This window comes from Aythya marila (assembly GCF_965140915.1).
Source record: "Aythya marila genome assembly, chromosome: 4".
Classification (NCBI taxonomy): domain Eukaryota; kingdom Metazoa; phylum Chordata; class Aves; order Anseriformes; family Anatidae; genus Aythya; species Aythya marila.
Window position 1 is genome coordinate 17,224,593 of NC_139045.1, and position 17,262 is coordinate 17,241,854.

General features: G+C 34.9%; 1 protein-coding gene across 1 annotated transcript in view; it reads left to right on the forward strand.

Annotated features, from left to right (window-relative positions):
• The window catches only part of TUSC3 (tumor suppressor candidate 3), a 119,569-nt gene extending 105,177 nt beyond the window's left edge, over positions 1-14,392 (forward strand). The window contains exons 8-10 of the mRNA XM_082758764.1: positions 3,889-3,963; positions 6,018-6,108; positions 14,039-14,392. Of these exons, the coding sequence (XP_082614890.1) occupies positions 3,889-3,963; positions 6,018-6,108; positions 14,039-14,054 (182 nt within the window). The 3' untranslated portion in view covers positions 14,055-14,392. The remainder of the gene's footprint in view (positions 1-3,888; positions 3,964-6,017; positions 6,109-14,038) is intronic.
• Positions 14,393-17,262: the final 2,870 nt, after the last annotated feature.

A 17,262-nucleotide genomic window follows, 5' to 3' on the forward strand; every position in this document is an offset into this window, starting at 1 on the left:
TTTGTGAAGAAAATATACAAATGGTACATTAATACATTTATGGATTACCAGATTTTCTTCCTTTTGGGTACTCTGGCTGGAATTAGTAGCAATTAAATTTTCAGTCAAAGGATGCTAATAAACAGTAGCCAGAATTTACTAGTAATCACTTTCATTTTGTAAGGTAGCTATCATAGTTTGTTGATGCAATGTTTATTTTTGTTTTTTAATACTTCCAGGCAAGCACCTTGGTATTTACAGAGCTAAATATTATGCTCTGCTACTGCTGATCATTTTATTAATAATCTTATGAATTTTGGTGATCACTGTTTTTCATCATGCTATTAAACTGATCTCCCTCATGTATCAAAATATTTGGAGCCTTTTCAAAAGAACTAACTGAATTATGTATGTTGTCAATTTCTATGAAAAGTATGTACCAGCTGGGGAAAAAAGGGCAGCAGAATTTCAGTAGGTAAATCATTCCAAATTTAAAAATGAGAAGATACTTAACTGGATTTGTACTCACACAAACTACCTACAAAAGTATACATTTATCAGAAAACATAAGCACCTGAATTTGAAACATTTGCTAGCCATGGTTTATGTGAGTGCCACACTTCCCTCATGTTTTCAGGATAATTGCATGATGCATAGTAACAGGGATAAAGAGAAACAGAAAATAAGTACGTCTTTTAATGCCATCTTATTTTTTGTGCATAGAAAACTTCGAAGTAAACAATATTCCAAGTAACTAATACTGGAAAAATATGTTATCATAAAAGATTATCTCTGTAGCTAGGACCATTGAGCTATTTTGTGAAATATCACAATAATGTAAAAAAAACATGCAGTATTAGGAAACAGTAGCCCAATATATTAAGTTAGGCTAAGAATTCTGTGGTAAAAAGCTAATGATTGCATTGAAATCAGAACTCAGTAAGACTGATTCTTTTGCTTCAACATCATAAAGTAAGTGACACACTCACTGTTAGAGTGTGAAGTTATAAAGCCGGTGTCATTGACACTAACCAAGTGAGGCTAAAGTTAGAAAGCAACAACTGAAGCAAAAATAGTGACAGTGTGAGGGAAGTTGTAGGGGTAATGATGTGAGACTCCAAAAGACTTGGGAAAAAAAATCAGCACAGTTCACCGTGCCAGTGCTCCGTCACCCACACAGTAAAGAAGTGCTTCCAGATGTTGAGTTGGAACCTCGTGTTCCAGATTTTGCACTGAAACAAACTATTCATTATCTGAAGCTTCAAACTCCTTGTATATTTACCTACTAATTTTTTCTTGTTTTTCTTTTACTTTTCATCTGCAGTCTTCCCAGTAGTAATATGACTATGTTTGACGCATTTTCATTATTTCCAGGTTATTTTTGCCTTCAGTTGTATTTAAATGCCAAAAGTACTTAGGTATACAATTCTACATATGTTAATGTCTGATTAATGAAACTAACATCTCCTGAGATTCACAATGAAGCATCCTGGTGCACAAGTCCCTTGAAATCACCAATTCCTTTAACACAGTCCGCATCTGGACAGCATTGCATTAGGAACAATCAATACATTTTAGACCTTTTCCTTCAAAACAGGCATTGAAAAAGAAGATAATAGTGATGCTGATGTCTCTCAACATAAATTTAACAAATTCCTATGTCTATTGATTCTGAGTTTCTGATGCTTTGGGGAAAAACAAACAAATTATAAATGGCCTTAAGACTGGGAATTGAGAGAGATTTTTCCCCGGTATTGTTGGGATTCAATTATTGTTTCTTAATTTTCTCTGCCTTTAAGAATTTTGCATTTTTTCTCTAGGTAAAGTAGGACAGCATCATCAGAAAGACGGGGAGTGAGTTTAGAAGGAGTTAGATCCCCACTTTTTCACTCCCCAGCCAATTCTAAGCAATGATTTTGTGCAGAACTTGAATATAACCATTTATTCAAAAGGGTCACTCTGTGCCTTATACCTTGTGCATGTGTGAGAAAAGTAATTCAGGCTACTAATGTGTTGCTAGTGTCTAATTTAGGACTGTAGATAAGATGTCTGTACCCAAAAGATTGTTTATACTTGTATTTATTTGATATTGCAGAGATGAGTATCTACCTTTTTTTCAACACTGATGCTTATTTTTGTTAATCCCATTATTCAATATTTGACTTTTCTTATTCTTCATGTATGAAATCTAGAAGTCTCAAATGTGAATCATAGAGTCATAGAACAGTTTGGGTTGGAAGGGACCATCTAGTTCCGACTTTTCTGCAATGGTCAGGGATGCCACCCACTAGATCAGCTTGCTCAGAGCCTTGTCCAACCTGGCCTTAAACACCTCCAGGGTTGGGGCATCCACAACCTCTCTGAACAACCTGTTTGGTGCCTCACCACCCTCTGAGTGAAGAATTTCCTTCTAACCTCTGATCTAAATCTCTCCTCTTTTAGTTTAAAGCCACTACCCCTAGTCAGGCTGTTGATCTCCACTGAAGTGGGATGATGTTAGCATTGATATGCTTTTAGCTTTTCCAAGTGATAAGACAAGGGGAAATAGCCTCAAGTTGCTACAGGGGAGGTGTAAGTTGGATATTAGGAGAAATTTCTTCACTGAAAGGGGTGTGCAGTATTGGAATATGCTGCCCAGAGAAATGGTTGAGTCACCATTCCTGGAGGTCTTCAAGAAATGTGTAGATTTAGAACTTATTAGCATGGTTTAATAGTAGACTTTAGTACTAGGTTAAAGGTTGGATTAGATGATCTTAGAAGTCTTTTCCAACATGAATGATTCTATGATTCTATGACATTTCTAATAGTTTTGCCCAGTCTCAGTTTGAAATTGTGTAACTGTGATTCAAGATGTCTTTAAGAATTTTGGTCTAATATTGATCAATTTCTAACATGAAAAAAAATGTTAATACAAATATTGATAGGATTAGTGCAAGTATAATGTTAGAGGATGCACATATTGTTCATGGTTGTAGCATGTTTGAAGTATCTCTCGTGCATTATCTGTGTAGGTAAATTGGAATACATCTCATTCTTAAAGTTGATAGTCTGTCATCCTGCTACCTAGCCCCAGAGTCAGTAAAATTAAAAAAAATAATAATCCTTATTCAAGATTCAGTTGTCTCAAAGTTTGCATTTTCTGACATTGTGAAATATAACTCACATGACATGCTCCTGCTTCAGTGTGGCATTCATGCATGCCTCCTCCTCAGAACAGATGTTAAGCACAGTAGTAACCATTCTTTTTATTTATACAATTTCAAATAAACAATTAAGTGAATGGTTTAAGATCTTGCTAAATTAGTCAAATTGCTTTATCATTATGTGCTTGTTCGTATTTGTAACAGTAATAATTAGGCAATAAAACACTGCAAGTGACTGAGGACTTTGCCTCTGGGATGTTTCTCTGCTGAACTATTAAGCAATATGACACTAAAGAGGGAGCTAATATCTGTCTAGAAGCAGAGGAAGATAAAGCAGTCCAACTGCTTCAATTTTCATTAAAAAAACAAACAAAAAAAAACAGCAGTGAATTGTGTGCAATAACAATGATTTCTGGTTTTAGTCTCCATTGTCTAAAGTCTTTTATTTCCAATATACGGAATATTGGAAGATATTGGGGAATAGCTATTTCCATAACTCTCCAAACGTTGTGTGTCCTACGTGAGGACTTACCCTTTAAAGCTTTTTGAACCTCCTATCCTCTTTTATGTCGAATGCACAAAGGAAAATGTTGCTACCTACTTTTGCTACAGGTGAATCTATTGTTACGGTACAGATTGTGATATGCAGCTTTGTATGTAAATATTTTTTCATTTATTTACCTTGAAAACTTTAGTTTTTAGCTGTGCCTTTGTGACTTCCTGAGGTATCCACACATCTGCCGTTTCCTTGACAATGGCAATACAGATGCTGCTATCACCATGGGAATGGTACTCCTGAATGAAGCTGCTACTTCCAAAGGGGATGTTGGAAAGAGGAGAAGTAAGTTGCTTATTTCAAATAAAATAATGTTTGCACAATTAAAAGATATTGAGAAATTACAGATGAATCTGATTAATCCTGATTAAGTTTTCAAAAGGTATCCCTTAAAACAATTTTTAAGTTTTGTGGTATAGAAAAGATAGCATAAACCTTCAGGAGATAAAGCTGCATTCATATGAAGTTGTAGCTGTAATATATATATATATATATATATATATGTATATATGTATGTATATATATATATGCACGAATATGTATATATATAAATGGCTTAAGCATCCCCAGCCAACCTACAGGTTAACACAGCATCTCCGTGATGTAGTAAGGCATAGTGTGAATGATTTTTGGATTAGGATTATTTGAAAGTCAGTGAGTTAAAGAACAAGAGTTATAAAATATTGTTTTTAAAACATGAATTCAGGCATTTAAAATGCTTAAGATGACGATATTGGAAGGAGTGGAAACAACTCTCTTTCTTGGTACACTTTGCCAATATTGTAGGTTTCCACAGGAAAGTGAAAACCCAACAGTATAGAACATACCCTATTCTGTAATGTCTAAAGATTCTAAGGCTGAAGTGCAAGTTTAATATTTTTCTGAATTTCATTGTCATTCAGAATATTTAAAAGATTTTTGGCAATAAGTCGTGTAAGAGCATGATATGAAAGTATGTAACTAATACTGCTTTTGAAAGAGACATTGACATGAGTTTAATCGGCATGCGATCATAGATCATAGATCCAGATTGCAGCTGGGTGTGTGAATGTAAGTGAAATAACAATGGACTACAGTACAAAATCAAACTCCTTTCTGCTTGTGGTCCTTACATGAATGCTTTCTGTGTACTTGCCTTGCATTGTTTGCTCATGCTTATGAATTTATTTATTCATGTTTTGAAGTCGTATTTGTGACTGATGATTTTTTGATGATAAAATGTGTTTATAAGATTTGTATATGGCTAGTTTTCTTAAAATAACTGCAGAAATCATATATTTAAATTTACATATGTCAGTTTTCACATGGCCAATTTTAATGAAAAAATGCATCTGTTTTCAGGTTCACTGACTTCATGGTTGCTTGTTCTTTGCTCAAAGCCAGCCACTTTTGACACAGAAATATTGCAATTAAATAGCAAAGGTTTGCCTAGGTTAGGAATAGTATAAGAAAAGCTTTTAAAACCAAATTTGCTCATTAGAACCAAAACATAACCTAATGTAGATGAGATGCATCTCAATTACCTGCAACAGCTTGTAAAACATTTTTTTTTATTTTTATTTTGTTTTCCCCCACTTACGTACAATTGAGTGAACAGTGATGACTGATAAAATTTTATGCTATGGCACATAGGTGCCAACTGCTGTTTCACATATCATTTCTTAATTTAAGTTTTTAGTTTGCTAATTCATTTGTAGCCTGAAAAGACTTAAAAGAGCTTGCATCTCATCTAGGTGCTATGAGAAGCTGTGTGTCATTATTACTTATCTTCAGTACCAGAAGATTAATATTGTTGTTAAGAGTAAAAAATAATTTGGCTACCAATCTTGGAACTTAATACAGTGTAATGTTTTAGCCATTAAGAATTAGATACAGTAGCTACTAAACAGCCTTTGCTGTTACTTTAGCCTTAGAGGGTTGACTAGAGAGAACATGATTCCATTAGTCAAGCAATATTTTTCTAAATGTGATTTGTTTTCTGAAAAGAACAAGCAAAAACCTGAAATGACATTACTTGATATGTATAATTTACAGGGTTACTAAATCCATTATCAGTGGTAAGGTGTTTGTATCCACACACATTTGAGTTGCAAATTGCTACTCTTTTCTTGAAAATACATTCATACTGACAAGTTATTTTTTCTTAATAACCATAAATATTATTTCCATGTGTGTTTGAAATCCTGTCAGAAGATAGCGGGCATCAGTAGGCAAGGCAGCAACAGTTTTGTATTTCACTGTCAAAATTCCTTATAAATGATTGACATAAATAATATTCTTTGTAGAAATTCCAGTTTAAATCTTTTATATGCTAGTAAACAAAGTTGTTTTCTTTCCAGTAATATGCCTGGTAGGCCTGGGTCTGGTGGTCTTTTTCTTCAGCTTCCTTTTGTCGATATTCCGTTCCAAATACCATGGCTACCCATATAGGTAATCTCTCAATAAATTCTCATTTTATATATTTCAGTAACTTTGAATAAGTTTAAGAATAGCTTTTAGGTAACAGATATTTAATTTTTATCACTGGAGTCTGTGGGATCTGGAAGAAGCAGGAAGAAAGGTGATTAATCAAAACGAACCAAAAAGGGCTGGAAAGCTAGTGGGGTTGACATGACTGTTACTGCAGATCAGTTAAATTGGTTTGAGCACAGACCATGGCATCTACGGTGCCACCACTAAAAATGCAAAGGAAAACATATGCTTAAACTTATAAACCTTTTTTAGATATTTTTTTGTGCGTCTTTGAAACTAAGATAAAAGAAACACCAAACCAGTGTACAGTGCTAAGCTATGCTTTATCACCACGTTCCATCTTTTTTGTCAGAAACACCAGAGAGGAAATAAAGGGTTATGATCTTTAATTATATTTACATCTGCCAATTAAACAGTTGTAGTTTGTCAGACAAGAAGAAAAAAGTGGAGAAACAGTAAAGGAAAAACAGTTCTTGCCCAAGGATGTAGGGAAGCTCTCTCCATTTTGCAGGTGGATGCTCTCATCTGTGAGTCACCTGTAGAGTTCTAGACTTGATTCACATCGCCTTGCTCATCTGTTAACGTATTTTTTCAGCAGCCTGTTAAGAATCCATATCATTTTCTCTTAATCCCAGTATAATTTTTTTTTACATGAAAAATCCTACCCCAGAGGAAAGGGAAATGTGCAATTATGTGAAGTCTTCAGTGCTGTAGTAATGATGGACCAGGTTACTGAGATAAAAGCCATACAGTGACATTTCCTGAGTCATCAAGTTTGTGGAACAAAACAGAGAGATCTGTTGATTTTTCTCATTCAAAGCTTTCTTTTATAAGATGACTAAAATATTTTTAATGAGGAAGAGTCTTCTGTTGTTCCAACAAATCTCCAAGATTAATAGTTTTGTTCCGTTGACTTTTGATCCTATTTGAAACTACGCTGTTCTTTCTTTTGCTCCAGTCTTTGCTCCTTTTTAATATATTTTCATGTATATATATGTTCATATTATACAGTTGGCATAGTCTTAATGTGCTATGTAAGGCTTTACGATAGAGATAAGATGCATGTGAGCTGTTTTCCTCCCTCTAGCTGTCCACAATGCATTTTAAATAAGATGTTTGCCTTATTTCCAGTAAAATTGTTTTTTATAAACTAGTAGACTAATCATTCACAGAATACTAATCTACATCACTATTTAACATGGATGAAAGTAAGTGGATGATATTCAAGTTGCTGTATAGATACAGTAACATTTTGCTGAAAGATCTGACATGATGAAATGTCATCTAATACATATACAAAATATAAATAAAGGAAGCTTTTGCACCATAGATGGAAGGCTATATTTTGAAGTAGAGAACAAAAGAACTGTCTGTTAATTTTAACAGTTCCGCTGTTAATGCCACTGTTAACAAATCATGTAAAGAATACTTCTACAGTTTTTCTCTTAGTATTGCTTTCTATGACTAGCTCTAGTGCATTAGTGCAGTAGCCAGTTTTATATTCTGTGCTTTGTTCTACCATTCAAGACAATAGAGCTCTTCCCTTTGCAATATGCACAGAAGGGCTGTTCCTGCTTTTTACTCTTTCCTGCTGGAAAGGGAAAAGCTCTTTAAAGAGCTCAATACTATAATACTGCAAGATTTCATCAGTATGGGGTTTGTAATTTTCAATTAGGGGTAGTCTGTACAGCCTCTCAACATATTCTACCTTTTAGCCTTCAATAACTTGGGGTGAAGAACAGAATCTAGTCTCTAAAAGTGTGAGATATTCTTACTTCCCATTAAGAGCTTAGGTTGAAGTAATTATTAGCTTCATCTGCAGCACATTAAGGTCACTTTTCATTTTTAATTCTTTCATCTTAGGAATGTTCTTACCACATATTAACAACATGCTTATATGATTTTGCCAACTTCCAGACCTTGCATGGTATTTCTGAATGCTAACACTAGACATTTTAGACTCTCATGTTACACTTAAGATGTCTGAGGTTGAACCGTACCTTGTGAACACAACACCATAGATGTTCATGCATACTTGTTTTCTGGGGAATTTCCTTCTTTTCTTGCTAATGTTTTTTGCTGTAAATTTTGGGGAAGCAGATTTTTTTTTTCAACAACTGGATCTGTTCTTAGTGAAAAAATAAGACATCTTTTTTCAGTTGTCTAGCAGAAGTTGAAGCCTGTGTAGATTTTAGACTCCTCTGTTAGTATCCAAACTAAGAATAAAGGATGTGAAGAAGCAGGAGAAAAAAAAAAAAAAGAGAGAGAGAGAGAGAGAAAATTTGATTTCTATCAAAGGTTCGGTAAATTTAGTTTGATATGCAATGCATGTGGAAAAATGCACGTTATTATGTTACAGCTGGTGAAGAAAGAAATAAAAGAACTCTAGGATAGCGCTGAAAAGAATGATTCATTACAATCCTGTTAAAGTGAGATACTGCTTCATCATGCTGCTACTGTGAAGAAACTGTTAGACCCATAAACCAAAATCTGTCCTAAGGAGCTGAGTTAGAATCAGCATCACAACTTACTAATCAATACCCATGAGATAAATTCATGAAAGAATGAACTCCATGGATGCTGAGTACATGAGAAACATTTAGTAGCTGACTTGGTGTGTTGAAGTTGTTCCTTGTTTTTGTTTTTGCCACATTACTGCTTCTACAGGATTTAGCAAGGTTTTACAGGCTTGCTTGTACTCTTCTAGATTCTCTGTTTTCATGGGAATGAACTAACCATTCAGTCTTAAATCCTCGTTCAGTGCAGAATTACTGGAAACCGTCACTAGAACTGATCATATTACTTTGCCATGATTAAATTTGTTTGTTTCCAAATGTTTAATTTACTTATCTGTTCCTTTCCATTGTTAAGGAGAGGTTTTCCTTTGAGGGTTTTGTTGGTCTCTTGGGTAGTTCTGAACCCATTTTGTGTTCTGTTATTGTAAATAAACATACTATGGATTCTTTGACACTTCAGTTGTCTCAACCATGTAGTCTACATGACACTGCCATACTCTTTCTGAAGAGGAGAAGTTTCTTTATGCTCATACTTAATTAATTTTAATTTAAAGTGAACACACAGAACAGTAAGGTAGACTAAGTATATAAATTCTGTTATGTTCTCATTGCTCCATTAATTTTATATCCTGCTCTTAAATCTTAGTCATATATGCTGATACACATTGATCTTTTTGTCTGAATTTCTCAGCATCTTTCCAAAGAGTTTCTTGTCCCATCAGTTGATCCTGGTGTAGATATGTCTTACAATGTGAAATATGTCTGTCTGTTTACTTTCACTGTTAGTAGGTTTCACCTTGAAACTATCAGTCTTTATGTGATAAATTGTCCTCAGGCTAGTAAAGCTTGGTCTGTAACAACAGTAACAACAATGCATACTAATGATTTGTCAGAAAAAAAGAAAGAATGTTTATGAAAGAATCTACACATGCCGAAAGCAGTATTTAAAGAAAATGTTGTTTTAATGCTATATACATAATCACAAGCATCAACTTCTGTCTTAAAAAAAAAAAAAAAGGTCTAATATACCAAATTGTTTGTGCTGTCACTAAACAATCAAGTCCTCTGTGAAGCAGTATGCAGTATGCATCAATAAAAACTGAAAAAGTAACATAACCTTCTGTGCATCCTCATTCTCTCCACTGACCTCTATGTAGTGAAGATAAATCAAAAACAGAGATAGATAAACATAAAGCAGGAGTCAAAAACTGGAGTAAAACAGTCATTTCCTTTTCTAACGTGCATAAATAAAAGTACTGGGAATGCTGTTACTTCCTTGACCCCAGTAATGCCATTGTCAGTGTTAATTTCTGTGACAAACAGAAAAGTGCTAGAGAACAGCACAAGTCTATAAACGTGCTCTATAAAGGGCACGTATGTATGTAGGAAGGAAAAGTAACATTATGTTTACATTATTTTCATCTACTTCAGACATCTTCCAATTAAGTTTTCAATTCTTCCTTCCACAGAATATTACTTTCTGAAGGTTAGTGTTGGGGAAAAAAAAAAAAAAAGTTCCTATGTTGGTAAAATACTCTTATACGATCAACTTTTGGAATGAGAGAGGTGATGCAAAATGGAGGTCACCGTGAAGGTTACTTACTGAGTACACAATCATGATGGATGAGTTAGCATGTAATAAATCTCTCCCCTGGAGCCATTTTTATCAGGGCAGATTTTTTTCATGCTGGTACTAAACTACATTTTTGTAAGGAGCAAGATAGAATCTTTAATTGTGCTAAAACTTTTATTTTAATTGTTGTCATTGATGGCTGAATGATAATTCATTAATTTTATTTCACACTGTTGAACATTTTCCACTTTATAAAGCTTTCTGGATAAGATAAGGGTGTTGTTAGGAATATTTTTAGAAGCTTTTTCACCCCAACATTTAAACTGAATAAGTGATATATTAAGTATCAGATATTCAGTCATTGAGCAATAAAATTTCACTATATAAGCACAAAATTTTATCAGTAACAACAGAGAGAATATACTTAACTCTGAGCCAAACGTATGAACTCTAGGTTAGCTTTTCTGGTCAGAAAAGAGCTTTGAAAGTTCAATGCAAATGTCACTTCAGGCAGTTGCAGTCCAAAAAAAGCACAGAAAATATTAAGAATGAGAAAGGACAATAAGAACAAAACAGAAGGTATCAGTACGCTAGCACAGTAGTGTATTATTATGAATATTAGGAATGTAAATATTTGTAACACTGGTTTCTTCAAGAGGACAGACAGACAAAAGTCTTACCCACTGTTTACTAATATTAAAAAAATATATATATTTTTTTTCTTTTCAGCTTTGGCTGAAATTTACCAAGTGTGTTGTCTTTTATGCTTTATTTTCTGCATTAATTTTTAGTATGGTTTTGTTATTGTTCACACCTCTTACAGTCCTTTCAAGTCTATGATTTACCATGTACTTTTTTCTTAATCTGATTTTAAATCATACGAACAGCTGAAAAGTTGAAGTTTTCAAATAATTTTTAAGTTGCTTACATTATGCAACAAAAGTTGGTGTGTGTGTTTTTTTTTTTTTTAACTTGCATTTGAGTGTTTCATTATCAGATTAGCCTTTATAGCAATTGCATTTGTGTATTATTGAAAAGATTAAGGTGAAGAAGTTTTAGTTAAATCATAAAGAATAATCAGCCTTCAGAACTATGTACTGGCAGAATGGAAAAAATACATATTCTTTATTGACTAGCAGAGAGAAAGAACTAAGCTACAAGATAGCATGATAAATAAAAGATGCCTTATTTTCATGAAATGAACATAAATGTTAAGTCAGACATGAAGTATTCATTCATTGCTTAGAGAAAAGCAGTCAGTGCAACATGAACAGACAAATTACAAGATGCCCCAGAGCTGCAAAACTCCTTGCATTCACCGTATACCCCATATAAGAAATGTCTATCCTCAATGTAATTAAATTAGTTTCAGTAAAGAAAACTTGCATAATAATGAACAATAGAGATTAAATACAAGTGAATAAAATAGAATAGTTATTTCTTAAAAATATATTGGTAAAATATAAATGAACATGTATGCAGACAAATTATTTTTTTTAATAGATATGAGTGCTACAAAGAACTGCTCAGGTGTGCCACACTGACTTCATGCCTAATTAGTTTGATTCACGTTTATGAACTGATAAATGTATTTCTGTTGAACACCGAGATTCACAGTTAAGTCTATGGCAAAATGGGTTATTTTCCTCAAAACAGAGGAAATAAGAATAATTTTAAAAGGCAGGAGAATTACAATACACATTTATCAAGACAATGCACCTCAAATTTATTGTTTTTATATTATTATTCTTAATGTGGCCGGGCAGCAGCTTCTTGAGAAAGAAGCTGTCCATTGAAATGGAAACAAAACAGCCCAGTCTCTTCCATGCATCTAAACTATCCAAGAGCATACCTAATTAATGAATAGCCACAAACCACTGCATTTCTCTCCATGAGAAATGTCCACATTCAGTGCCAATTTGTAGACCTGAATTTCAGGTGAAGAACAGACCTGAATTGTGCCCCATAGCACATCTCTTAAGAAGGGAATGCTTCTTCCTGTGGCAGTTTGCATGCTGTTCAATGAGTAGGACTTCTGTGATTGTCACCATTAGAAATTTCTTTTAGCATGTATAGCTTTCCTATAAGTCTTATAAGTTCTGCCATTTCCTCCTACCTGTTGTACCCATTTCCATTTAGTTAATGTCTGGAAGGGCACAGTTTGGCCATCCTTTCCTGCTGTGCTTTGCCTAAGGGGATATGGTTTCTTTTTTTTTTTTTCTTTTTGCAGATCTTTTCCAACAGATGTTGTCCAACTTGTCACAGATTTTTCAGAAATGCTGCCTCCTCCCCTTCTTTTTTGGCTACTCCCTATATCATGATTTTTATGATGTTTTTGCTTTTTGTCATTTTCCACCTTTGGCTTTTTCCTTCTTTGAGCATCTCTTTGGCTTGTTTTATAATTTCTACATTACTTTCAGTGTTTACCTTACGCATGTTCTATATTATGTCTCTTAGCTGCTAAAGATGCTGTTCAGTTACAAACAGAAAGTAAGGAACAGTAAATACGACAGTGTATTTATTCAAAATGATGCTGCTATATTTATATATTCCTACAGTTATATCTTTCAGCCCTGTCTATCAACACAACCTGCATGATTACTGTAATCCTCACCCTTCCCACTCTTCACCTCCAAAATTTTTCACTGACTGAATTCCTCTCTTCTCTTCTCTCCTCTCCTCTCAATTCTTTTTTTCCTATACATGGCCTTAAATACCAATCTATGAGCTAGGTTATCTTTCTAGTATACTGTGCTCAGCATTCTCTTCTCTGTTCAGCACCTTACAATTCACCTCATCACGCAGTTGTTCTTGCTAGCTTTTCCCTTTCAGTAATCACCCTCCAGCACCCAACCAGTTGCCATCTGTTTTGCCTTGGTTTGTATGTCTTGCCTAATAAGCGTGTCAACTTTTTACAGCAGGGAACATCTTTATACTGGTACTGTCTTTTAAGCTTATGGCAATTGCATGGCTGTTCTGTAATGAGTAATTAATTATGCCATTAATGGAAAACTGATGAAGTTAATACAATGTGTACGCTAGAGCACACTGCATGTCTATAAAGGAGTGGAAAGATCTTTTATGCAAAGCTAGAGGCAGTGAAGCTGTAGAAATCCTTCCATTCAGTAGCTCATTGTTTTTATGTTTGTACTGTTAACTGAGTCTGTGATTGTGTCTTTGTGTTCCCATTAACCTATTTGTAAGATAACTCTTCTTTGGTAAAGTCCTTGTAAATCCCCAAATGAAAGGTGTGACAAGCAATGTGTATGTTTTTTGTTTGTTTGTTTGTTTTTGTAAATAAAAAGCTGTGTTCTGGGGTTAAGAAGCAACAATGTCATCTGAAACTTCTTAATTTATTAAAACATTAAAAATGTAAGAAACTGCAGCCTTACAGAGCCTTGCTAAGTCCTCTATACCCTCTTTGCTCAGGGGCCACTTCAACAGTAAAGAATGCTTAAAATAAATCTGAAACATCTCCTGGGAGAGGTAGTTCTCACTTTAAGTAGTAAGAGCAGATGCAGAGCTTGATTGAAGAGAACAGATGTTTGAAGTGCATTTTGCTTTTTAATTTTTTTAATAGGAAAATTTAAGCTTCAGTCACTCAGGTTTTTATTTGACGGCTTTCATCTTGCTTAGTAATTACTTAATGGGATATAAAAATTTAAGAGATTATTACACAAACATTGGATGACTTTTCAAATGAATGTTTTCAAGTCCTTGTTTATTCTTTTTGAAATAATTGTGATGCTATATTTTATAGACATTTCTCAGCATTTAATCATGTTTCCTTTCTTTTCAGCTTCTTAATTAAATGAATTCAAGAGGGATTCATTTAGAGCTGCTTACCATGAAGATAAGCTGTTACTGATATTATCTGCCCGCCAATGTTACATGTATTCAAGAATCTTTTGTTGGTTCGTCTGTTTTTGTGATAATTTATATAGTATGCCAATAGAGAAATGAATACAGTTTTATGCAATGAATGCTTAATTTATAGAAACATACAGTAAACATCTCATTGGGAAGTGCTAAAAAGTTATGAATATAGTATACTTAGTGCTCAAGAATTTAAATAAATTTCTTTATAATGTGCTTCTGTTTAAGTCTTCCTCATTGACAAGAATACAAGGTGTATTGCCAGGATTTTTCATCTGAATTTTGTTAAAAGCTTTTGCGATGTGTTTTGGCATATGAACAAAATATTGTTCTTTAAACTCCTGTTTAGAGAAATACCTAAACATGTAGGTGGGGACTGTAATTTAACAACTCCATACATCTTGCTACCACTTTGCTTTGAAACTGTTATCTTAGCGGACAATAGAATTCAGCCCAGAAGCTTTAATTTTACATTATTGTTTGCACACTGATCATACTAACACAGTGTCATGTAGGATCCCCCCAAAACACAGTGTAGCTCTTCGGTAGCCATTCTAGAGATGGTACAACCTGATATATTTGTAGCTACCATTACAAGAGTAAGGATCAAGGAAGTCTTGGAAAAGCCCCATCTGTTCATTTTTACTGAACTATTAAATAAACCACCAATTAGCCAGACAACTCAATGCCTTTGTCTCCAGTTCTAGAGGTACATTTAGGACTCACCTAATGCTAGTCTTACTCACTGGAGTTTGGAGTGATGTGGAGCGAACAGCCTGCCAGCATTCGTTTTGGCAGGTTAATAGAGTCCCTAATTCAACTCCAGCATATTGAGCCATTAGTATAAAATGATATTCCACAGGCATATTTTCATGTTGGATTTCTTTTTTCTTTTCCTGGCTCAGCACTCAGTTCATCTCTCTTCCATACCAAAGGATGTAGTTCAGAATGGTTTGTGGAACCTTCCAGTCAAGAAGGCTTAGATCAATCAGAACTACACGTAAGATTTTTCCAAGGACCTATCACTGGCATTCCAGGAATAAAGTCAGGTTGGAATTTATTTATGTATCATATACAAATGCCTCTAAATATGAGGATAAAATTCACTAATCTGTACAAAACTCCCTTCATCTAATGCTCTAGCTATTCCTTTTCTGGAAACTAGAGTTATGTTAACAACTGGGAAACCTTTTAGGACAAGAAAAGGCAGGAAGGACATAGTATATCTTACACAAAAACGCAGCAAGACTGCTGGTGTGAAAATGTTGCAAAGTTGTAGATCAATATATAAACCAGAAGCTGGGGAAAAAAAAATGACAAAATCAAAGCACCTGGTTCATAGCCTGCTATGAAACATGAAGGTGAATGTAGCCTTGTCAAAGGTACTCTGAATGTTAGCTAGAACACCTCACAACATGTAGGGAAGGCAAATCAGACTGCCCACAGTGCCAGTTGACTGACACATATCAGTATGGTGAAGCTAAGGCAGAATTTACAAGTGCTTTATGTCAACGCTAGAAGCTTAAAAAAATACGTGGAAGAATTAGAATGTGTGGTGCCAAACCACAGCCCTGGGATAACACATCACAGAGACCTGGTGGGGAAAAGAAGTCTCTAAGATACTGTTGCCAGACTTCTGCCTTAGGAATGGCACAGCAGGATATGTGGGTGATGAAGTGGCACTGTGCATGAGGGATTACATGTGACAACATAGAAGTCTTATGGGGTGGAGGGAAGGGGAAGTATAACTATAATTCTCTGTGGTTGGAGGTCTGTAGTCCTCTAATAATTTATTATTGTTATTATTATTATTAAGAAGAATTAGAACTGTTCTACTGACCCCTAATCAAGATGATGATATTGATCAGGAAGTAAGGCAAGAGAAACTGCAACACTCAGGGAGTAATTGTGAGAAATCTCAAGATGACATCCTGATGAGATTAAGTATTGCAGCTTTTGCTGAGTTAAAGTGTTCCAAAAGTACACGACTGCCTCCTGGAACAAAGACTAGATCTCACAATTAATAAGCAAATCAAGAGCAGCAACTTAAGCAGTGCTACTAAGCACAAGAAAGATTAATTGGAGAGTAACTCTCCAAGAGCAACCATAATACAGCAGGTTCAATACTGTTGCAAGAGTGGACAATCAAAGTGAAATCTGAAATAATCAGTTTGAAAGAAGGAGTAATGTAGAAATAAAGGCAGATAATTAAAATTTTAAAAAGGAGCAGTCCAAATAGCTAGACACCAACAAGCAACCTGCAGACTGTTAAATATTCTATTTAAAGGCTAGGTAAAATGTGCCACAACTCAAAAAGAAATAAAAAAGACTCGTAGCTGAACAAGAAAGTTACAAAAGGTGTCTTAGGGAGTTCTGTGTTTTAAATGCTGCCAAGGGGAACAGCAACACTCATAGAACATCAGGTCCACTGTAAACTTAAGAAGGCTAAAAAAGTAATGAGAAGATGATGTTCAAGGTGGTAGCAGCATGGTAGCACAGAATTCCTAAAACACATCAAAAGGAGGGGACCCAGCAGGGAACTGGTGAGAGAGCTGATGATCAGGGTTTAAGATGGGGCACCCACTGATTGCCTGCATTCTCCGCATATTTAACAGTTGGACTTGATGATCTTAGAAGTCTTTGCCAAGCTAAATGATTATATGATTCTATGATAAGACCTTGACAGAGAAGCTGAATTCTCTGTAGCAGATAGGTCAGAGCACCTTCTGTGTATTTGCTTTAAATAAGGTAAGCTAGATGCTGCTAAGATCTCAGGACCAAATGGCATTTATCAAAGAGCTCTGAAGGAAATCAGATGTGAGGCTGCAGAACTGCTGACCGAGGTGCCTCCACCTATCATTAGATTGCCAGCTGTGTCAGAGGACTGACGGATTGCCAACACAGCTCTCATCTATAAAAAGGAGTCCAGAGGGAAGCCTCAGAGCTGCAAACCAGTGAACAATTTCCAATCCTGATAGGATGGTCAAGTGTCTAATAAAGACTAAGTAACTTTACTGAGGACAAGGATTAAAATGGTCAGCTGAGAAAGCTGTAGGACTTTTATAGAGGAAAATTCAGGCTTGCAAAGCTTCTAGAGAGATAGAATGGTATTAGAGAAGCACATGGATAAAAACACCTAGGCAAGGT